The sequence below is a fragment of the Epinephelus fuscoguttatus genome, linkage group LG1, assembly GCF_011397635.1.
Source record: "Epinephelus fuscoguttatus linkage group LG1, E.fuscoguttatus.final_Chr_v1".
Taxonomy (NCBI): domain Eukaryota; kingdom Metazoa; phylum Chordata; class Actinopteri; order Perciformes; family Serranidae; genus Epinephelus; species Epinephelus fuscoguttatus.
In genome coordinates this window covers 2,817,274-2,842,492 of record NC_064752.1, presented here as the reverse complement: position 1 = coordinate 2,842,492, position 25,219 = coordinate 2,817,274, and the positions used below count along the sequence as shown (strand labels likewise).

Genomic DNA, 25,219 nt, shown 5'->3' with positions numbered 1-25,219 from the left:
GCATTGGAATTACACTGATTCTTTAAAACATGAAACGTCTCTATTCAGTGTTTTTACTGGTTTAAATCAGCTGGTGTGTGTGTTTCAGAGAGGAGGAGACCTCTGTGGATGATTCAGCTCCTGAACACTGAAGGAATTTAAACCAGGAGAAGTTTCAGCTGGTTGCAGTCTCTGATCCTCACCACTAGGTGCCACTAAATCTCCCTTAATCTGACACACTGTTCCTTTAATCCGTGACAAAACTTGTCTGTTGCCAGTTGACCTGCATGCTCTACTTCCGTCTCAGTTTCCTCCTCTTTACATGCGTTTTTATTTCTCTTGTTTGTCTTTCCTCCTCCTCCCCTCTCATTCTGTCTGGGTGTGCTTCATTAGGCCGTAACACCAGTCGACTCAGCACAGGTGCACGGTGACGAGAAGATACAGGGTCATTAAACCCTCCCGTCGCTGCACATTATGGTGTATACCTCCTTTGTTAGCCATAAATTTTAGCGAGCATGAGAGCAAAATGAAAATATAACTTCTCTCCGTCTCTCTTATAAAAATACAAGAGTTTGGCTGCAGTGGCGTTTTATGAGCCGTGCTGCTGCTGCTGCTGCTGCTGTGGAGCGAGAGGGACGGTGCTGCTACACAAGACGTGCCACATAATGACAGTGGTAGGTGGGTTCGGTTGGATGTGTTTTGTGTCGGTAATGGGAGTGAGTGGGCGGGATGGAGGCTGCAGCTCATTAGACACATACACTGTAATATGACTCCACCATATGTGACAATGTTAATTTGGATAATGGGCTATCAGTGCTTTTTACAGAAAAACACATGTAGCATCAGGACTGCTGTTTCTAAGCAGGTCACTGAGAACAAACACTGTGACTTGGTTCATCGCCTCTTTCACATTACGAGACGGTCACACACGACATGATGAGGAAATTAACCTTTGAAAGACGGACCTCCAGCAGACGGCCACAGTAAATGGTTGTTTGCATGATTCTGTTTAAACTGATCTAAAATAAGAACAACAACAGAGATAATTCACCCTTATAGCAGCAGAGAGCGAAGGCTTCTGTCTTCCTCATCATCAGGTCAGTACCTTATGATACCTGACAGCAGAGTGAACACAGTTCTCTCAGCAGCAGAGAGGCTTCTGTGTTCATGTCATTACGCTGTACGCTCGTAATGATGTCAGTGCATCGTGGAAGATTGTGGGTCAAAATATCCAGAAAAGCACACTGGCTTACAGACTGCAAAATCAGACGGAATGAAGAAGAAAATCCTGGTATATTTGACATACTGTATTTGACATACAGTGTACTGGGACATACTCAGTCTTCTTCTGGTGTATAATATAGTATGGTGGTATAGGGACTGGAATGTACAGTTGGTTATGGTTGAGTAAAGATCATGTTTTGGCTTGAAACACTTGGTTTTGGTGGCACAATTCTGGCTGGAAAAAGTAGCAACGTCTCAGTTTGTCTGCCTAAACAGCTGCTGGAAGCTCAGTGACGAACCACAACCAGTTTTGTTGACTGTTGGTGTTGAGCAGAGATCTGCAGGTTGGCGGTCTAGGAGTCACACCATCCACCATCCCCTCCACCTCCTCAGGACAAAGTCAGCTCACATACTACGTCACTTTAGAGATGTTGGTATGACACACATTCGTGAAATGTACAACGCAGACATTTTCCTCTGGGGACTGGACAGTGAAATAACTGTTAGCTACAGCCTGAATCAGACCATGAATACATGTGTAAAATCTACGAGACACAACTCTGAAAATTATTTGTCAAACGTCCTAAAGAACCGAGCATGAGATGGATCGGCGGTTTGGTGCAGCGTCTACAGTGATGCTGGGCCATCGTGATGAAGACGGAGCTGAGCTTAGAAGAAAAGCTTTCGATTTCCTGGTCCATCTGCATCCCAACCCTCACCTATGGTCATAGGCTCTGGGTAGTGACTGAGAGAAAGAGATCGGAAATACAAGCGGCTGAAATGAGTTTCCTCTGTAGGGTGTCTGGGCTCAATCTTAGAGATAGGGGGAGGAGTCAGACAGCTGGAGGGATTGCTTCACGTCAAAAGAGGTCAGATGAGGTGGTTCAACATCTGATCAGGATCCTGCTGGTCCCACTGGTAGGAGGCCCCGGGGCAGACCCAGAACACACTGGAGGGATTACATATCTCGTCTGGTCTGGGAACACCTCGGGGTCCTCCAGGAGGAGCTGGAAAGCGTCGCTGGGGAGAGGGACGTCTGGGGTGCTTTGGTCGGCCTGCTGCCCCCGCGACCCAGCTTCGGATAAGTGGTTGAACATGAATGAATGGACGTCCTCAGCTTGTATCAGCCTGTTAGTGTTTATCATGTAACGTTCAGTAAAGTTTCAAGTTTAAAATCAAACACAAACATGTTGTGAAGTAACGTTACGACCTTTCAGCTCTTACAGCAGTATTTCAGAAAGATTTGGGAACATCCTGATATTTACTGAAACACTTTTGGCCACTAAGATCTCAGCATGAATATTTGATGCCGTCACATCTTTAATAATGAGAATAAAAGAGAACGATGGAAAAATTCATGAGTCTAATTACTGATACTGGCACACGCCCGTGTGCTGCCACCCCACTGCCCTACATGTACTGTAAAAATCTTTTTCTGGCTATGACCTGACCCAAGATCCACCGGGGGAGGGGGCAGCAGTCCAGAGAGTGAAGCCTTAATGTGTTTGTGGTGTGACTCCGCTGCCAACTAGGCCATTTAGGAACATCAGGGGCGTAATGAAGTGAAAACAGCTGTGGAACAGATGACTTTTCTATCACAGGGGAAAATAATTACCCTCCCATCTCATCCCACTGAGTGTTGGGTTGAAGGGATGCAGAAACCAGATTCCTCCCATTCTCCTCCACTTGTGACCCAGTTAGCTGCAGAAAAACCTGCGAGATGTTCTGTAACGTGTGTGACGGACAAATTAGTGGGTTAAAATTAAAATTGCAAATATTAGTTGTTCTTGTATAAATGAGGACGTAGTAGAGAGTCATTTATTTCATTCATGGTTTTTAATACCAGGACAGTCTGCAGCAGCATGCGTACTCCTCTGAAAATAAATTTCATTTTCGTTTATTTTCTTCTGACTCAAGGTCACAGTTCACCCCTTTTTTTAAAGTTCTGTTTGTTGTGTTATTGGCCTTCACGGCAGCGCTGAAAAAAGAAACCAGCAGCATCTTGGTGCCGTGCGCTTTGAAAAATGTGGGACAGAAGAAACACTCTCAGCTCCTGGTGAGAAACAGCCTTTCAAAGTCTGTTATTTAAAACATCTTGAGCCCGGCCACCATTAAATTCTTTTCCAAATCAGCTTTCAACGGCTGAGAGTGAAAGCCAAAGCCTTGACAAGCTTACAAAGTTACTAAGCTGTGGCTCAGACGTAAATAAATAAAATATCTGAAGTAGCTGAAGAAACAAAGGGAGAGGGGGGTCCAGAGGGGTCCTGACCTGCGGCGCTCGTATGAACAGTTCAGTAATCAAAGTCATTTCTTCTGGTTTAATCCGCCTTCTTAGGAGTCACTTGTGTTTGGGTGAAGGAAACATCCCAGAGTCTCCGTCTGCTTCTGAATGGTATCAACATCTTTGAGAAACTGGACAAATATGTCTGTTATTACGTTTCTTTTCTCAAACTAAAAACAAAACCTCCCCCAAGATGGAAATTTTACTGGAACTCACATTTGAAAAGAAAAAACCTCACAAGTTTTGTATTCCTACATCGACCTGGTCTCACTGAGTCGTCCAACAGAAACAAAGAATAAACATTTTTACATAAAATCTATCCAGTGAATTCTGTCATTTCCAGACGTGTGGATGCCGATAAATCTTGTTCTTTTTGTGGACACATGATGAAACATCTTTCAGTGCAGAAACAAACATGACATTTCTGTCTGATTTAAGTTCTCATGTTTTCAGCACCACTGATGTCGCTCATTGTTTTACCCTGAAAGATATGATCTGTTCTGCTGATACTAGTGACATGTTCATTTCTTTACTGTATTTGGGAAATTGAACTCAGTGCTGAGCACTCTGCTGCTCACAGCAACAACACAAGCACGGAACAGAAAATGACAAGGAAAAAAACGGACTGAAACTCTGACGTGAAATGCATTGTTTGTGTTTGTTTTTTTCTAATGTCCATTTTTATTTATTATACGTTTTCTGAATATTTTTATATTATTATTATTATTATTATTATTATTATTATTTAATTCTCAGCTTTTGTAGAACATCATTAATCTCCCATTGCAGTTGATGTTCCCAGCTGCTCTTGTTTTATATCTGACATGATCTGTGTGTTGTATGGTTGAATAAAGGTTAACAAAAATACAGAGCTGTTTTCTGTGTTTTCCTGCACTGTAAACCCAGATTTTGTTTCTAATTAAACTTCAGAGTAATCCTAGAGCATACTAGTCAGAGTATACTAATTCTTTCATGCTTTGTAAAAACATGTTATCATTACTAAACAACAATAGTTGCTTGTACTATTTAGCTTAAAGATTTATTCCACTAATCATGTTAAGCAGAGATAACTTGGTATGTTAACTTTTTTGTAAGAAAGGGGAGGGGCTAATTCAAAATTCTGCTTGGTCATGTGACGAGGCCAGCTGCTTGCAAATGGTGTGTCCATTTCAGGCTCTACACTTGGTGGAACCAGCACAGCGGTGGCAGACCGTGAAGCAGCAAGAGGAATGGTAGTATGTGAAATAACTATAGTAGTGATCTTTGTGGGGAATTTTAATACCCAAAACAACAGTCTGTTAAGTAAATGCTAAAGTAAACTTAGACATAACTTGCTGACGCAGTTTTTTTCTGTCTACTGTTTGAGCCGACTTTGCAAGTGCATGGTGTTCATTCATTTCAAGAAGTAAACTTAAACTAAATTAAACTTACCTCTATCTCGGAAGTTTAATTAGAAACAAAATCTGGGTTTACAGTGTTCAAACAAGTTGCAGCTGATGTTATGCTTTTTTGTTTTTCAAAATAAAATGCATTGGAGCATTTAAATGTACTGTTTAATTTCTTCATTTCCATACAATTTAACTGAAACAGTGTTTTTATACAATCTTAAAAAACAAAAGCTAATTAAATTAGAAGAAAATACATTAATTGTAATGAATGATAAGTTGCAATAACTGGTCATATTTTTGAGTAGACACTACTAATATGTACTTATCAACAGCTTGACTTATTTAGTTTCAGCTTGTGTAAAAACTTAACCCGTACAAGGCAGCGGGTTTCCACGCAATTTGCGTCAACTAATTCGGGTTTAGAGTGTACGAAAACTACCAAAAAAATATATATCCCACGTAATGATGAGCCAGTACTTCGTGCATAACCCACGATAATTTGGAAGTCTGATCATGTGGCCAATGTGCTGACAGGAGTGAACAATGATGCTGAGTCTTGTGAGGAGGCAGCTCAGGGAGGTGGATCGGTCACCAAACACAGGACTCTGAGTCATTTTAAGGTACGTCCTGAACGTTCCTCTTCCTAACCCTAACCGCTGTAACTCTGATCAGACTCAAATGCAACATCTACTCTGATAAAACAGCGTCACAGATGCAGCAACAAATGTCAGTGATGTCACAGCCTCAGAGACAACAACAACAACAACAACAGCTCACTCTGCCTTTTTATTTACTCCTATGGTTTATGTGTTTACAATTTACGTCTCTGATTTTGCATTAAAATATTGTTAATTGTTTCTTAATCTGTCTAAAGCAAAGTTACTTGTATAAACACACGACACCTTTAATTAACACACCAAGTCAAACACACAAAACAACAAGAACAACATCAGCAAACAAAAGCTGGAGTTCATCTCCTCACAGCTCAGTCTGCTTTGTATTTACTCTTCTACTCCATATTTTTGTTTGTTTTCACACACAGATAAAACATGTGTTTATAGGTAAACATATATGAGACATATGAGATATCTATGTAAATATGAACGTCTTTATATGAACTGTATATATGTATGTTACTGATTTGCTCTGTTGACTTTTGTCATTTGTGGAATCAGCTGTAAATTTTATTCACTGCCTTTTAATTGTGTTTGTGTTTAGCAACACGCTGAATGTCGGCCAGTAAAGCCTGTTGAATTAAATTAAACTTAAGTCAAGAACATAACTTCATTCATACCAACAGCTGTGTGAGGATACGTTGTGTTGTTGGGGGGAGGAGTGTCTCTGGGTACAGGAAGTCATAGATTTGTTTCCTAGAAAATAAAGACTGACCGACGTTACCGTGGACCTGGTACTGAAGCTTTAACGTAACACACAGGAGAGTGTAGGAGCTGTGAGGAGCAGGAGGAGGAGCTGTGAGGAGGAGAGAGATAGAAAGGATTGTTTGAGGTCTTTAACTCGGAGTAATACCCTCTAATTGTGAGGCGTATTAAGACTGTGAAGAGCTGAGAGGGTTTTAACAGAATGAAGGAGAAAAGGATGATTTGTTCACCCAGCGACCGGCAAACGAGAGGAGCAGAGGAGCTGTTCTTTCAGCACCACTCCTCCCTCCTTCCCTCTCTGCATGTCTTCACTGTGTGTCTGTCTCACTCTGCGTGCCTCACACACACACACACACACACACACACACACACACACACACGTTATAAATCTCTGTCCGAATCTCTGTTTGTGTGCTTTTCTCTCCATCTTACTCTGTCCTCAGTTTCAATCTGATCTCAGTTCAGAACCAAGAACACGCCCCCTGCAGGAGGAGCAGATCAGGTCATGTCTTACTGCTACGAGTTGAGAGGGCAGCTGAGACAGGATTGTTTACAACCAACATAACCAGACAGCTCATGATGCTCCACAGCAGGTCTGCAGGATATCCTGATAAGATGCATGAACAATTAAAAACTATATTTTAGTGCAATCACTCAATTAATAAACAAAAGTTTGTTATAATGATGCACCTGAAAACAGAACCAGTGCACAGGCACAGGGCCACAGCAAAGATCTGGGCTCCATGCACAGCCAGTCTCTGTTAGCTCTCTCTCTCTCTCTCTCTCTCTCTCTCTCTCTCTCTCATGCACCTTTCTTTCTTTCTTTCTTTCTTTTCTTTTCTTTTCTGCAACCCAGACTTTGCTCTCTTGGGGAAAAACATAACAGTGCGTTGGTGCACACTCACTTGGCTCTCGCTGCATTTAGAGAAAAAAATCCCAGTGCAATGACGGACTAAACCATTTTGTGCCAGTACGGGGTGGGAGGGGCCTCAGACAGCTGTAGCTTTTTCAAACAACATTCATTTTTTAAAATCAACGTATTCAGCCAATTTTAATTTAGCTATGGCGCTAATAACTTAGAAATAAAAACTGCAAATCAAACCAAACTTTTCTCTCCAGGTTTTCTCGATGACCCCCAACCACTGGGGCCCTACCACTGGGGCCCTACCACTGGGGCCCTGGGTAGTCAGTCCCAAGTTTTGCAGCTTGTTCCAGGTGAGATATATAACACGACTATATTGTGAACATCAAGTACAGATGGTCACCTTTCTTTAGCCACTGCCTGAGACTCGCTTCGGCAATTAACCTCTCTCTCTCTCATAGACATGACTCGTCACACACACACACACACACACACACACACACACACACTCCTGCGCCCATCCAGATCATTTTCTGCTGAGCAACAGCGTGAGCAGGCGAGGTGTGTTTCTCCATACCGCCAACGTTACGGTTTAGTTGCACTTGGCGACCATGGAGCCCCTCGGCCACTTGCAGATATTACTCACATATGAACTGTAGAGCTGTGTTTGTCTCCACCGTGAATTAATCCTCATGTTTCACGGTGCAGAAGCAACAGTTTAACTTTCTGCTAACTGCTAACAGCTAACTGTTTAACAGAAGTTTCAGGTTCATCTGAGCCGGGTGCTTCTAAATAAAAGCACCAGTGCTTCCACCTTGATTTAAACATAACAATACTTTATATACCTTCATAATAAGAGTCCCTTATTAAACTGTATTATAACAGTACTTTATTTAACTTTGTTGTAACATTCTATAATTTTGTGTTTTAGTAGTCTGCCGTACTTTAGAGACTTCAAAACATCGGCTATAACTCAGCCCTGCTCACAAATAGTCGAAGACAAATCTCAGATCTCAGGAAACTGGCAAGTGGCACAAAAATCAATCTGCAGGGCGCCTTTAATGTCACTGAACACACCACAAACACCAGACCTTTGAAGGATTGAGCTCTCTCATAGACCAGTAACAGAAAACATTTTTAATAAGCACATAAATCCTGTTTCTGTCGTCAGCAGGACTGCTGACACTAAAACCTCCAACAGGACCACAGGACACATTTCCAAGCTTCACACAGACCTCGAAGGATTTATATGTTTCACGCTTCTTAAATACAGCAGCAGTATTTCCTGAGCGCTTCAGTTTCACATCAACATGAACACACAGAGGAAACAAACCCAACCAGCTGATGTCTGATCAGAATGTGATGGCTCATCTTTCCTTTTTTGGAAGCCAAGAAGCAGCACTCTCTGATATTAATGCTCAGTGTGCACGCACATCTCACATGGATGGCAAAGCAAACACACACACACACACACACACACACACACACACACTGATGGCATCCTCTCCGCAGGAACGAGTGATTTGCGGTTCTTGTCCAGACCCAGCCCCTCAGCCACACCACGCGTGACTCTGAGAATGTTTTCCTTGTGTGTGTGTGTGTGTGTGTGTGTGTGTGTGTGTGTAACCGGTGGAGACTGTGAGGGGGGACGACAGGCCCGCAGCTTGTGATGCTGCAGCTGAAGCGGCTGCATGAGGACTGCGGGTTACATAAGCAGAAGCTGACACTAATGATGATGTGTGTAAATGAGTCTCATGTAGTGAGTTCAGTCTGAGGAAACTGTGCGCGCGGCCCCTACCTGGAAGAGGCGCAGGATGTTGGCCACCATGATGGACACGGAGCTGGCCGACGCTCCGATGACCCCGACAACTTTCTCCGGTTTGACAAACACCGGCGGCTCCCCGTTGGTGCACCTCACGTCCGACGTGTCCTTCTGAATGAGCGCCTGGACGAAGGTGAGCGACTGCTCCAGCGCGTACGTGTCCCGGGAGCAGGTGTCCAGGATCCGGGCGCCCAGGGTGACGTTGGGCAACAGCTCCTCGTCGCCGTTGATCTGGTCCAGGGCGTACATCATCGCCTCCAGCCGGTGGATGCCGTTTTCCTTCTTGATGTCCCCGCACGGCATCCCCGGGACCCCCCTGGCGTGGACCGGGAAGAGCCCCCCCAGCGTCACGTCGCCCTCCACCCGGATCGAGTGCGGCGCGTAAATCTCCTGGGAGCCGGCCAGGTCCAGGAAAGCGTGAAGCATCCACAACACCCGGAGTGTCAGACCCGCTTTCAGTTGGGGGGCATTATCAGATGGTCTGCCCATGATCGGATCTGCCCCCCACCACACACACCCACACACACACACACACACACACACACACACACACCAACAGTTGAACCACAGCAGCTCCAACACCGACTCCGGCTGGAAAACGCGGAGCCTCTGCAGGTGCAGACACTTCTTAGGATAGTTTTACAAATCCAACACCCGAGTTCATTCCTGTCCTCGATCCCGCGGAGAAAAACGACAATATGAGACTACAGTAATCCCGCAGGTTCACACACACAAACACAAACACAAACACACACACTCTCTCACACACACACATCCAAAGCAAGCTCAGCCACTGATTCACCAATGCGTTATCCCTGTGAAGTGTGCGCAGAGCTGCTGCCGCCGCTGCACGCAGCCACGGTCGCTTGTTGCTCGAGAACCCATTCCGGGATTTGAGAGAGGAAACAAAGAAACACACAGCATCGGTGCGTGTTCACACACAGCTGGAGGAAGGAGCAGGAGAGGAAGACTCCGTCAGGCTATCCCGGTATTCCGTGTGTGGAGCCGTGAAGGACCCAGCCCAGCCGGCTCTGATGTCATACTTGAGTAAATAACAACAGATAAATGTGGTCACACCTGCGGATGGAGATCAGGCAGCTTTAATAGTTTCCTCGAGCCTGGACTCAGGATGTGGGGACACAAAGGAGAAGGCGTCAAAGCGGCACCGCACGCGCTGCTGAGTGCACGAAATAACTCTGCTGAGAGCACGAGCCGTCTGTGACTGGCTCCTCATCCCTCCCACAGCCCGGCCCCACGGTCACCTGTCTGTCTGCGGACAGATGCTGCTGCGCCGAGGAGCACAAGAAGAAGAAGAAGAAGAAGTGGAGGTCTGTGGGCTCAAAGAGTCTGAATAACGAGAACCCCCCCTCTCTCACACACATATAGACACGCAATCACACGCGCACACTCCGCCCACGCGCGTTCGTGTAATTATCAGTCCAAGGTGCCAAAACGATTTGCACAAACACACTGAAACAAAACACATTTGGAGTTATGGACAGCTCGTGTTGTTATGAATGACTGCATTCAGAAGAAAATAAAAAAGCTGCAGTTGTTTCATGTTTACACACACACACACACACACACACACACACTGAACACTGGTTTATCTGCTTCATATTTCAGTTCTGCTCACTTTATTAAAATGGCTTTAAATCATTAGTTTGAACTGTTTCAGAGCTCTGCTGCACAAAGTGACTCCTTACTCTCATCATGAATTCTGAATGAGAAGATGTGTTTACATCAGAACACCGACTTAAAGGTCCAGCGTGTCAGATTCAGGAGGATTTAGTGGCACCTAGTGGTGAGGGCTGCAGATTACAACCAGCTGAAACTTCTCCTGGTTACATTTCCTTCAGTGTTCAGGAGCTGAATTATCCTCAGAGGTCTCTTCCTCTCAGACACAAACACACACACTGATTTACACCAGGAAACAATAACGATCACGGAGGGGCTTCTAACTACAGTGGCCAAGCAACGACACAAAAAAGCAAATGTCTCTATCTAGAGCCAGTGTTTGGTTTGTCTGCTCTGGGCTACTGTAGAAACATGTGGGTGCAACATGGTGATCTCTGTAGACGAGGACCTGCTTCCTGTGTAGATATAAACGTCTCAATCTACGACAACGAGAACCCAACGATTCTTATTCTCAGCTGATTATATTATATTCCACCTCTGACAATATTTCCCTCTGAATCCGTCACACTGGAGCTTTAAACTCTGCTTTTACAGGATCGTCTCAGTAAACAGATAAAAATAAGAAGATATAAGAGGCTGCTTCAGTCACATCTCAGTGGAGCGGAGCTGCTGTGAAACATTAAAAAGAAGCACGAGGGAAACACAAAGTTGTGTAGCGCTGAGCAGAGAGCCTCTGTAAAACATTATCATTATTATTATTATTATTATTATCAGCTGATTTTACACTAAAGCAAACAGACTGATTAGATTATATCCCCCTGAATCCTATGCATTAGCTTTAACTAGGCCTACTGTCACCCTGTGACGCACTGCACGTGTGTCTGTGACCTGTCGGCAAACAGAACAAATACAACATAACACATGAACTGTTTCCTAATTTGGTGTCAAAGCGTCCGTGTCCTCCTCATGACTACAGGACTCTTCTGTTTAGTTTCATTGAGATCAGAGAAAAAAATAAACATGAACTTATTTTGTTTTTTCCTTTCACACAAACATCAGGTACAAATGTCGAGGAAATAAAGTAAATGTCCAAAGTTGAGGTGAAGATGAAATATGGCTGATGACAAGATTACTGATGATGGATTTCAGCGTTCAGACTCAGTAACAGTTTCATATGAAGCTATAAGAAGACGGATGTAACATTACAAGCAGACTGACAGAACGGACACACAGTGGGAGGTACAGCACAGGAAGGGTGTGTCCCGACAGTATTGGAATGCAGCCGTGGCCTCCTGCTGCTGAACTCAGCTCCAGTCAGAGTCTGATTAATGACAGATTGAAGATCTGACGACACAGAGGCAGCAGCTCCTCTTTCAAACTCACAGAACGACTTCAGACACGTGAATCAATTAATGCTAATGATGATATTTTCTCCACAATGAAAGGGTCTAAATTTACCTGATGCAGATTTGCTGTCACAGAGCTGAGTCACATGACTGCGTCTGTCTGTCAGGACCACCTGAGGAGGACTAACTATAAAACTATTCAGACGCCCCTCACTGATCTGGATCTCTCATTCAGTCCAGTTCTCTCCCGTGACAATATGAAAAGCATTTCTTGGATGTTAGTTTTTGCACGGGGACATCTTCATGTTGGGAAAGCCTTCGTTAAACTTCTGCCACAACATCTGAAGCACATCTGATCTAAAATATTGTATGTTGTATCTTTGCCTTCATGAAGAAGCTGACCAACAGCCACAGAAGAAAAGTAGACAAAAGTATGTGGACACCTTGTCCCACATATTAGTTACTTTTCCAACTTTTCCAACAAGTCAAAACAGGAAGCAAAGAGTGTAGATGCAACTTCGTTTGATAACAGAAAAGACTGAGTACAAATCTGATTCAGATTTTTAAATACATGATTTGTCTTATGTACAGAAACATGTCTTTCTGCCTGACAGTGTGATCACACTGGGAGCGAGGCGAATTTTTCGCACGATAAGATTACATACAAAGTCAATGTAAAGACGCGAATAGACGCAAATTTGTGCCGGCGGCGCAAATGACGCGAATGGCGCGACGCGAATGGAGCAAACATGCGAAATTCGCGTCATTCGCCTCTTCACACAAGTTCAAAATATTGAACTCGAGCAAAATATTCGCTTGATGCTGTGTCGGGGCAGCCTATCAGCGTTGAGATTTTCCTGTTGTCACCAACGTCACTGACATGCTGCTGCCGTTGTAGTAAACAAAATTCATTCAGGAGACATGTGACTTTCCGGATACAGTGAATATTTATTGATTTTCACACGCAAAAAACTCAACGGAGACAGATGGATATTTATTTTGGTGCTAATATTCAATGCAGGCTCCACTTCACCAACGGCAACTGGGATGCTCGCCCTCACTGCAGGTGTCTGGGTTATGGAGAACGCAGGTAGCCTTCACACACTTCTCTGCCACATCTGGATGGACCTCAATGGTCAACAACTGCCCCACGTTGTTCCGAAAATGGAGGACAAGCTAATGATAGCTGTTTGTGGCCACCCTGAGCGTTATGACGTTACGTCCCCAAATTATAAGCTTCGGACCAAGAAAGACCTGGCGTGGAGGAATTGAGTGAGGAGGTCGGTCTGCCTGGTAAGTTTTGAAAATTGATTCCAACTATTGGCTGTACATTTCTATCAACAAAATTAGCACTAGCATTAGCTCCAGTTAGCACAACCGATGTAGCTTGCTTTCTGGCCGCCATACTTGTCTGATTTACTAGCAGTGTGAACACACTGTTACTCACGTGAATGTCGCGAGTAAAAACAAATATTCCAGCGGTCAAACTCGCGCGAGTAGAGCGAGGCGAATATTTTACTCGCGCCCGGTGTGAACACACTGTGAGAGTCCGAACATGAAACAATATCCTCCCCTGTTCTGGTGTGACTCCAGAGGTGCATTTGTTACCACCAAACGATGTTCAGACACACGTTCGTATCCTAATTAAATACGTCAGTTCTTTATGAACATCACAGCTGACACACCCACAGTAATGTGATATCTTTAAGAGTCATCAGAACAAAAGACGGATGACTGTGTTAAAGAGTATCTGGCATTAATAAATCTGCTGTTTATAAAAAGTCAAACAGTACACAAAGTCTGTGGACACAAAAACTGAGGGAGAGACGCCGACCACGACTCCCAGTTTGTATTTCAGCAAAGAAATCCAATCTCAGAGCCTCAAATTCTGTTCAGTCTCTGCTAACTGTGAGCTGAAGATTAAACTGTCTGGAAAACTGACTTTACGATCTGCAGCTTAAAGCAGTTTCATTATGGATGAATCAGTGTCCACAGCAGTGTGTTTTGTTCATAAATGCAACAACACATTCACACCTCAGACCGACTTCTTCTCCATAGCAACAGCTGAGGCTCATGGGTACTGCAGTATTTTGACCCGTCTCACAAACTGATGGACAAACCTGAGTTTAGAACGTAAACACTTGGCGGTAATTACAATATATATATATGTTGGGAAGGTACACATCATGTTCATACATGCTGATAATGCACCATAATCAAAATCATAATCAAACTTTGCTACTGCTGCATGTCAATTTTGTTTCTATGGCAACAATATGTTGACACTAACGGGGGGTGTGGCCTTCACAGTGATGGGATACCGATCTGGTGTATGTGTATCACATGATACTAGAAATATTTCAACGGTCACACGGCGCAGCTCTAGATTTTAAATATGTAATAGAAGAAAGTATTTCATGTTCGGGGGTTTAATTGAACACATTTTTACCAACAGCCAATTCTCCCTAAATATTCTGTTCATTCCAAACCATTTCCAGGCCTGGAAAACAGCTCCTTTGATGTCACAACTTTTCAAGGGATTTCATGACCATGGGAATCCTGTGTGTAGGAATATGGTCCTTAGAGTGAGTCAGGTTCATCTACAGTTGACCTATGGCTAAGCCACGCCCCCTCCACTCACTCGGACAAACTATCAACATTCAGTGCCCGGCGCTATGGCAGGTGTCACAGTACACGGCATTTCACAGGAGGCAACTGATGATTTTTGGGGACATAACGATCAGATGTCATTGAGAAGTAACCAAAAGGGCCTAAACTACGCATTGGAGGGATATATTCATCATTTTATTGTTGAGAAGGTCGATGAAAAGCTTAAATTACAAGCCAACATTTACAGGTCACAGTGTACGCTTGTGAACCGCATCTGGTTGCCGTCACCATCAAAGACAACAAGTTAAAGTGCCACTGAAGTTAAGGTTTTTGGCTCAGAATATGAGAAAAGGATAACGGCCTTTTTACCATCTTTACCAAGAGTGTCTCTCCGTTAGTTTGGTGCTACAGTATTTACACTGAATCATTCAGCATAACGTTTGCCAACCTTTGTTATCTCTGCCATTACAGATAAGTTAATGAAGCTAAGCTCCAGAAGTTAACGTTAGCTTAACTAGAGCCCTTTGGACAACAGCTAACAATGATGTACCATCACCAAAGTACAAAACTAGAACAAAATAGGCTAATGAACTCCCAGCAAACAAGGTGACATGATGAACAACGCAGCTAGGAGCTAACGTTAGGCTAACTTTAGCTAACGTTAGCTAGAGATGTTAAAGATAACTTTATATTTCTTTCCAGCAAAGTGACAATATGTTGCCTCAAACACAATGTTGACTTACCTTAGAACAGATGTAGACATCATTGTTAATCTTATTCACGTTGAGTTGATGTTGTGGTCTAACGTTACCACACAACTTTATCCAAAGGAGACACTTTTCTCGGTTGAGATGTGGTTTAAAGTGTAAAAATACACCTGGTCGCCCAGCCTCTCAGGATACCTTGTGTCAGAGTTGCATGTACCCCATGCACACCGTTTGACCATTTTTAAACTTCAAATCTCAGAAAAAGCTCATAAAACCCAACAAACTGACTTTCTGTAATGCATTTCAATGGACGTCCAGGCAGAGAATGTCCCAGTGTATGGGAATGGCTATACGCACTGTGATTGGCTCATCGTGTTTGAGGGCGGGGCTTAGCCATAGGTCAGTTTAACAACAGGGAAAAGAGAAAGTAAAAAGACAGCGTTAGGTTCAGTGCTGGACTAGAAGATTTGTAACTTTCACACTGAAGACCTCGACTCATTTTGACAACACGAAATTGAAAGATGGACTAAATGTTTGTGGCAATTAAACCCCACAAATTCAGTTTTAACTACTTTATGACTTTTACAGTTGATTTTTTTATAAAGTTGATTTTTTTTTGTTTGTGATCAAAATTGTTTTTAGTTTCCTTCCAAAAATATTAACAATAAATCATATTTGCATAGCAGCATCTAATCTATATGTGTCTATATATTTTACAGAATTTTACAGTTACTGAAACTCCAAAAGAAAAAAATAAAGCTATTGTCTCATCCTCCCCACCCCGGCTGGTTTAGGATGACCTGTGATGTCTGAGTCGTGATATCACGAGTGACAAGAGAAGGAAAGAAAAAACACAGAGGGATGAGTAAGATGAGAAAATGAATAACTGCAAAGACTTAAGACTCTCTGAGGACCTGCAGACACTCTGTCCTGGAGAGTCCTGTGTTTTTATGTGAAGCCACATGGAGGATATAGTTTAATGAAAAAGAAAAAGGAAACAAAATGAGAGTCACGTAGTGCTGGGTCTGGCTGGGCTCAGTTACATCCTATCAAAAGCACAGCGCTCCTAACCTGCAGAGTCGTGCACTTCCAAACTACAAATGTTTCCAACACTTGTAATTCCTGTTGACACTTTTCTGATGTGTTGTCTTTGCCACTGTGACACTTCCTGCCCCAGGATTCACCTGAGGAGAGACGAGGACGTCAGGAATCACAGCAGCCTGCTGGTACAGCGTGTCCTGACCCTGAAAGCTCCGCGGCAGGAAACCCTTCTTTGAAAGGTGTGTGTGTGTGTTTAGACTGTAAAATATGTCACACATGCAACAGCGAGTCAAACGTGGCCTATCATGAGCCATCATGTCTCACTGTCACTTCTCACTGGATGCTTTCATACAGCTGGAGGGACGGGGGAACGACCTTCGAGGAAATGAAAAATGAGCCTCCAGAACATTACAACAACACGACAGGCCATTCTTTCATTTAGATTTTTTAGGTATTTGGCTGATGGTCTCTCCCAGAGTGACTTAGAGAGAGCTAGCGAGTTCAGCGCTCAAGGACACTCGCTGAGCCAAAACACATTTGATGAATGATCCGAGTGTTTCTGTCACAACTCAGACAAAATGTTTCCTGTTTGATTCCATAGGAAAATGCTTTAAGTGCAAATTTGTTAACACACATTACTCAGTGATTGAATTGTGGTATTGAATTTCCCTCAGACGTTGCACTCGGCTATCAGACAGAATATAATGAACCTCTCACTCGACAGTGGCTGCAGAGAGGAGAGCCTGTAAGCTGCCCCGGTAATTACAGCAGCAGTTAGAGAAATGACAGCTCACATGTTTGATACCACTGAGTCCGTCATATTTCACACCTCCTGTCAGAGTGTCCTTGAAGGATTCACCTACCTGCAGCCTCGCCGCACCGGTCACCCTGGATACCAGCTCCTTCCTCCTCTGTCCAGATGGAGCAGTTTCCTTCAGCTGCACAAAACTCTGCCTGAAACATGGAGTGAAATATGATGATGATGATGTCGTGAAGTGATCATTCATTCATTCATTCAGGATTTACAGGATGAAGTTAGAGGAGGATCTAACCTTCTGCATCAGACCCCCTGCACTCATTCTACGAGTAACTTTTGACCCTTACTGAAGTTTGAAGGCCAACTGGAAAGTTCAAGTAAAAAGGTCAAGTAGAAAGTTCAACGCTCTTTGATCATCCGACTCACACACAGAGCTCTTCCCCGACACATTCACATCGAGTTACTGATGCTTTCATTACGTAACCTACTGAAGACTGTAACTCCTCGTCTTCATGCTTAATTTATGAAACTTGCTCTTCCCTCCGAATGGTTTCAAACTCTGCAGCACAACTTTTAGCCACATTAGTGATGGATCGAACCAATTACAGGATCTTTTCATTGGCTCTGAGCTGATTTTGCTAAATCAGGAATTGATTAGGCCCCAAACTCTGATGTCTCTATCAGCTAAATGACGTTCCTCTGCAGTCAGGAAAACATCAAAACCAGAGTGATGTTGCAGAATAAGATCTCAGTGCAGAGAACACACCATGGGAATGATGTTAGACTTTAAAGACGTGGATAGATTTTTACTGAGGTCAACACAAAACAAGACAAATAACCAACGGCAGGAGCAGAACAAGGTAGGGATGACCTGACTGCTCCTCTAGCGCCACCAGCAGCTCTGTTTTCATGTATCCTATGAAATCTACTCAGTGGAGTGTCATGAATATAACTTCTATGATCCGCACACAATGAATGAAATGATAACTTTGGTAACTCCATCATCAAGTAATGACATTCACATCAGCCTCAGTTGGACTCTGTAGTCCTGTTTACACAGCCTCTCTAAGGCGGGAATGTCACACCATTATTCCTCCTTCTGTTTAAAAGGCACAATCCCTACATGGCGGGACAGAGTTGTCTCGCCTTTAATGTGGCATCAGAGGTAGTAACAGCACCAAAACCACATCTGTATCAACTGGACAGCTGGCAGGACGGGACCTTGGGCGTCACTGTGATGTTTTGATGACGTGTTATGCGTGTGACCCACCCCCAGGAGAATTAACCCTTTGAACTCTGCCTTAGAAATGATCCGCCCACACTGGTATTTCTGCTTATTGTGATGTCATTTCTTAGAGTACCTTCAAATTCCTCACATCCCTTAAATCAACCTGACAACCTGAGCTAAAACTTATGTCAATCAATAAACCATTAGAATTGAAAGAAGTGCTGAATTGTGTGTAAAAACACCAAAAATAGATGTTCTCTTATCATATTTTACAAAATAAAAACACAAAACATTTTGACCCAAAAGATTTTTAAATGTAGAAACAACAAAATATTTTTTAACTTGTACATTAATCAGTTGCTGGGATATGCTCATTTTTGTGACCAGAGTGATAGACTCATCATTAATTCCTCTGGCGCAATCTCTAGTGATGTTACGCTCGAGCCAGTTTGCTTGACACAGTGTCGATCTGTTGAAGCGCAAGTGTTCCGAGGCAGTGTTTCGATCCCTGCTTCGGCACGCCCACAATCACGTGACTACCGGGAGCGAGGCCTCGTTACAGGCAGTCCCAATGGTCTTTCACTTAGATGCAGTTCTGACACACAGCCAGCAGATGTCACTCTTCTGACTGTATGAAATGCTTCGAAGCAGTGTGTCATTCTTGAAGCAGGTGTGTCAAAGTGGTTCAATGCTTCATGAAGCTTCGATTTCACCATCACTAGCCATCTCACGCTTTCACAACACATGTAACATAGTGTAGTGATGTCATTACAAGTACACAACTTGACGAGGAGGACAGAAGCCTTAGCTCTCTGCTGCAGTAAGAATGATTGTTTTAATTATTATGGTTCTTATTTTAGATCGATTTAAACAGGATCATACACACAGTGATCTCCAATGGCCGTCCATGGAATGTCTGTTTTTAAAGGGTTAAAAAGTAGCTGATAGCAGTTAGCAGCTAACTCATGATTGTTAATGTTTTTAAAACACTGCTGATGCGTATACGTCACAGTAGAGGCCGACGCTGTTGAGTTACGTCACGCCGCGTCACTCCTCTATTGCTTCCATGATACTGGCATGTTGTCTAATATCACACACTGGAGCGCCATCTCTGTAAAAAGGGCTTGTGTTTGCTGCTAATAAGCTAACATTAGCAGGCTAAAATGCTAGACTAAAATGGTGAACATCATACCTGCTAAACATCAGCATGCTAGTATGCTAATCTGAGCATTTAACTGAACCTACAGCTTCAGAGCTGCTAGCAGGTTTTATACCTGCAGCCTGTGTGTGTGTGTGTGTGTGTGTGTGTGTAGCATCTTTGTGTCTCTGTTTGTCTGTGGAAGTTTCAGCTCCCGGATTATCAACATTTCACTGTAAACAGGCAACACAGCTGAAGTCTCTCACGTCCTGACAGTGTTCCTGTATTTAAATATGTGAGAGTGAAACAGCAGGAGAAACACTGAAACTACAGAGAGCAGTGGAAAGGATTTCCCATCAGCCTCAGCTGTACTCTGTGTAAACAGTAAATGTTAGCAAACGTTAGCATGCTAACACATCAAACTCAGATGGTGAACATGTCATGCAGACTGGTACAAAGTTAAAAGATCTGGACCCAGATACAGACATGGAGCAGTTCAGAGGTTTATTGAAAGGTGTTGACGTGAGCTTACTGTCAAAAAGTCCAAACTGAAATGACAAAGAGTCCACAGGTGACTCGGAAAGGTGCAGACTGGCAGGGAAACAGGTACAGCTACAGGCTCCAGGTTTCAAGTTCCAAAAGCTTGGAAGCAAAAGCACGACGCAACAGTCTGTCCAGGAACATGTGGAAATGTGCCGGTTAAATACTGCAGGGCTGAGGAGGGGAAGTGGAAACAGGTGAGCAGGTGGGTGGGGAAGGTCATGTGACTGTGACTGGAGGGAAGGTGTGAGGACATCTGGTGGACAGGTGGGGAACGACAGTGAACAGGACAGAGAGGCAGAATGTGACAGAAGATGATGACATCATACCTGTTACACATGGAGTCGGCTGTATTCACAAACAGTCAGACAATCCTCTCACAGAGCTCCGGACTTGAAATTAAAGTGTGTTTTACACATCATAGATTTGAAACAATATTTAAACACAAATCATTTCATGAAGACCAGAGTGCACGTGAAATGTGTTTGGGATATTTGGGCAGACAATGGATGGATTGGTTGTCCTTCTGTGGGCCTGCGAGGTGAAGACACCCGGTGTGAATGAAATGACCTGCGTCACACAATGAGATTGTGTGTCATCGTTAAGCCTCCTACAGACTGTGAGATTTGATCATTCTTCTGTGTTTAGCAGCTACACTACACTACATCTAATAAACTTGGGTATGACATCAAGTTTGATGTCTGCAGACTGTACGATGACATCACCCACTGAATCACAGGCTATGACGTACGATGTAATCACCCTGACAGAGCCTTTGAGTACACTCAGTTGGATGGTGATATACAATACAACATTTTTATATAGAACACTTTTAGGTACTTCAGACTTTTCAGTAATTGCAGTATTGTTATTCTCACCCATATCTTTATGCTTCACATGAAATATATTCTGCCTCAGTGAAACATCATGTTCTCTGATAGTGCGCCAGCTATTGAGCCATTCTGCAGGTGCAGAGCAGACTTCTCTGTGTTGTGACCCAGTGACATGACGCTGTGACTACTCCTCTTTTTGTTAGCATGCTGATATTAGCATTTAGCTCAGAGTGCTGCCATGTCCGAGTCGAGCCTCACAGAGCCGCCTTATTTAAGTCTTGTCTCATTCCTCCCTTTGTATCTGTGAAGTACTCTGTAACTGGTGTTTAGAAAAAGGCTCTATAAATACTTAATATAACTAAATACCATTACTGAAGAGACGATTATTTTTCATTGAGTTTTCTCGTTCTGCGTGCCTTCGATTATGCTCCTGTTTGTGCATCACCTTTAATCTGTGAAGGCAGCGGCGTCTAAACATAATAAATGACTCGATAACATCTCCGTATATTTCTGAGCACTTAGTCTCCAACTCCCTGCTCAAGTCATTCTTCATGATTTTGCCGCCTGCACAAAATAAAGATAATTGCATTTATTCTGCTAACTGTGAGGCAGCGTTCAGCTCTCCCGTACTCCTGCATTCAATCACAGCTTACTGACTTTATTTTTTTTTATCAACGAGGGGTCAGAGATGCTCTGGGAGCCGCTGGCTGCTCTCCGAGAACACTAATTTAATGCATAACTTCAGTCTGAAATAAGAGCCCTCAAAACATGATTAAGCTGTTACTTGATCAGTCAGCTGACATTTAACACGTGTAAAATGAAAAATAACTGTAATTAATCACCAACACACGTCTCAAGGTAGACGCAGCAGCTCTGTTGGCAGACCTGAGCTGTAATCAGACAACAGACGGAGCAACTGCAGCGCTGAGTTGGAGCGGAGCCACCAGCGGGTTCTTATCTTATCTTCTCCTAAATGCTCCTTAAAGTGATCAAACATGCAGTACTGTGTGTGCTATCTATCATCTGCGTGTTTACGGCTTGTTTTTGTTCATGAGCAGCTCACAGCCTGGGACACTTCTTCACCAGAGAGGTGGAAGTAAACTGCAATAATTACTTCAACTACTGTGTTTCTGTTTGTGCTTTCACCCATATGTTGAAACAGATGGAAGACAGGCAGCGGTGGAGACAGTCCTCACATCCTTCACTGCAGTAAAAGTACCAATACAACGATATCAAGACAAAATACTGCATTCAAAATGCCACTGAGGCACAGAGCTGTTATCTTCATGTAGGTAAAGTATCAGCAGTAAAAATACACAAGTACAAGTTTCCCTCAGGGTGTCTCTGCTGTTGTAAATTCAAGAAGTTGTATATAAATGTAATTTGTAGGGGACAGGATAAATAAATGCATACTATGAGTACCAGGCTCCAGGTCATGTAGTACTGCAGGTTATTTGTACTAATAAATCTTTTAAATCCTCTTGGCTCAGTCAGAGTCATGTCGGTGTGCAGGCTGAGTAGCCGTCCAGCATCAGTGGAGCAGTTAGACAGTAAGTGGCGACATCATGAACATTGTCACGGTTGGTTAGTGCTGTAGATTAAATATACATACAGATGTAGGAGTTCCTTTTGACTGCAGTACTCACAGTGAGCCTCAGGGGACTGTGCGGGGAAATGAGTCCTGTGTGTTTATTGGCTGTTAGAAGGTGTCGTCTTGTTTGACAGGTACTGAGTTTTGTTTTGCTTCACACTGATGTGACTGCTGAATAGAATAAGATGAGAACAGGGCCTGCTCAGTAAATAATTATCGGGCTGAACAGGATTTCCTAAAAGTTTCAGATCTCTTGGTTCACTTTACTGCAGTATTATACCATCAGGAAATGACATGTTCACTCTGACAGTCTGGCATGTTAGCATGCTAACATTAGCACTGCACACACAGTCCAGCTGAGGCTGATGTGGATGTCATTAGTTCTGCAGGTTATTTGGTCTTAAACCAAAGTACTGGGCACATTAATGTTGACCTGGTGATGGCGCTGATTGGAAGGTCAGAGGACTCCCAGAATCCACACATCATCCCTCCCATCTCGTCACATAATGCTGCTTGTTCAGTGGAGTTGGAGTTGGGATGAGAACATGTTGGTTAAACTTCATAGCTTACAAGTCAAGAATATATTTATCATGCATTTTCATTATTTACTCTCTCACATACATCAGTGCCTGATCGAATTGTTTCCGGCTTGTGACTGCAAACATGCTCTGTTCCCCGGAGGTTTTGTGTTGCATTTACTCCTGATTCAAACTTGTAATTCACATTGTCAAGACTCTGACGCACCGAACCCACCTCAAAGACAAAGGCTGACTGATCAAACGGATTGAGTCACCCCACATCACCTCATCTTACCTTGTGTCTTCAGTTAAAACACATCAAAAAGACATCTGAAAGCTCAGTGTGTTGTGAGAGGTAATTTACCTAGTACACTGTGTTTCTCATACAAAAGAGAAAACTGGGAAGAATCAGACCAGCCGCTCATTTTCACACCTCTTGTTGTGCTGCTTGTCAAATGATCAGAAAACAAATTGGGAATAAAATATAACAAACATAAAATGTATACATGTTGCTTTGCTTGCACCAGCACATTGTCAGCAGTGGTGGAGGAAGTACTCAGATACTTTACTGAAGTAAAAGTTAACAGTACAACAATGGAACAAGATTTCATTAAAAGTTAAAGTCCTGCATTCACAACCCAACCTGAGTAAAAGTATTGAAACAGATGGTGTTTGGACCCAGCTGCAGCACCCAGATAACCAGGAACAGTTTGTAATGATGCTTTTACTGCGACAGCTCAGCAGGTACAGAGTAAGGCAAGTTAACAGCACATAAAACAGTTCAACACTCCGGCAAAGTCTCTCAACAAAGTCTTCGCCAGCACGGCTGGTTCAGCAGGCTGAACCGGGCCGAGAGGCAGGTGAGTGAGCAGGGGCGCCAGCCAACAACAAATACTGTTCAGTTCTACAGCAGGCAATGGAACCACAGAGGAGCTCCAGGAAATCCAGAACCAGGTAAGAACAAAGTCCAAGCAGAAGAACCAGGAGGGGACAGGCTGAAGGTCGAGAAGCCAGCGTAAGTACTCACAGGACGCACGCACAATGGCGAGTGTGGCAACACTGTGAGAACCACAGGAAAGGACCACAGGAAACCACAGGTAAGCAGCCAGGAACACTCACACACTCACACGCGTTTCCATTAACCCTAGAAATGCGCAAAACCTAAATATCGCAATAAAAAACTGGTGATGGAAACACCTACATTTCGAAAAAAACCTCTCAAATATTGAGAAAAGGTTTTTACGCCCTCATGAGGTGGTTTTTCAGATGTGTCGATATAGAAGTATATTGCAAAAGTGTAATGGAAACACTTTTTTCGCAAATGTACGTCACTGGACATTCAAGTCCTCTATGAATTCCTCGTTCACAAATAAAGTTTTGAAAACAAAACAAAAAAAGAATTCCTCGTTCATAAGGATTTTGCCTTTGGAAAACCACTTGCTCTCTTTGTCTTCAGTTGCCACTACTGCAAGCGAGATGATTGTTCCAGCTCCCAAGAGATTTGGAATGTCCATCTTACTTCCACAGACAAAGTAAAGTCTCACGGGACGAGATTTTACGAGAATTACGGCTCATACGCAAAACACCTTTTAATGGAAACACCTGCAAGTCGCAATTGTACTTTGTCGAAACTTTAGAAATATCGCATTTATTTTGCGCAAAACTGTGATGGAAACACGACTAGTGCTGTCATCAGTTGAAGAAGCCACAGGCAAACAGGACACAAGGACACAGAAGCAGGTCTTGTGGTCAGGAGCCGAGGGCTGGTGTGTTCACTGGGAATCAGACAAAGCAGGCAGGTCAGAGGGAGGCAGGGTCAGCAACAGGAAATGAGTCCAGAATAAAGTGATGGAGAGTCTTTCATGAGTGATGAAGAACAATCTGGCATTGAGTGACTGAGAAGGGGTATGTCCTGGCTGAGAGTGATGAGGAACAGGTGAACTGAGTTGCCTTGATGAGGTGGGCGTGGTGGACAAGCAGGAGCGGGTGACAGATAACTGATTGGCAGGTAGTAGTGGTATGACTGGAAAATCACTGGCTGAGGGCTGAGTGAATCCTCAGAAAATTGTAGTTGGAGGATGACTTCTTTTGTTGGTGTCTGAAGCTGGAAGTCACTGATCAAGCACCAGTATGGATGATTCCAGAGTGAGACTGGGTTTGTCATGATGTCCTGAGTAGAAATATTGCATCAGTGAAGGACATCAGTTTCCTGCACGTCCTATTGGCAGTTCATGCAGTCTCGTGAACAACAACTTAATGCCTGAAAACCTGACAAACCTGAAAGGTCGATATATTCTGAGGTCAGGACCGGAGTGTACCGAGACATCATAACTACAG

At 43.5% G+C, this 25,219-nt stretch overlaps 1 protein-coding gene and 1 pseudogene across 2 annotated transcripts in view; one reads left to right on the top strand and one right to left on the bottom strand.

Moving 5' to 3' along the window:
* The window catches only part of LOC125894638 (metabotropic glutamate receptor 7), a 410,460-nt gene extending 400,196 nt beyond the window's left edge, over nucleotides 1–10,264 (bottom strand). For both annotated transcript variants that reach the window (XM_049586190.1, XM_049586197.1), the window contains exon 1: nucleotides 8,912–10,264. In XM_049586190.1, coding sequence (XP_049442147.1) covers nucleotides 8,912–9,424 — 513 coding nt within the window. In that variant the 5' untranslated portion in view covers nucleotides 9,425–10,264. The remainder of the gene's footprint in view (nucleotides 1–8,911) is intronic.
* Nucleotides 1–25,219, top strand: part of LOC125894781 (nuclear factor 7, brain-like) — a 427,838-nt pseudogene that overhangs the window by 354,930 nt on the left and 47,689 nt on the right.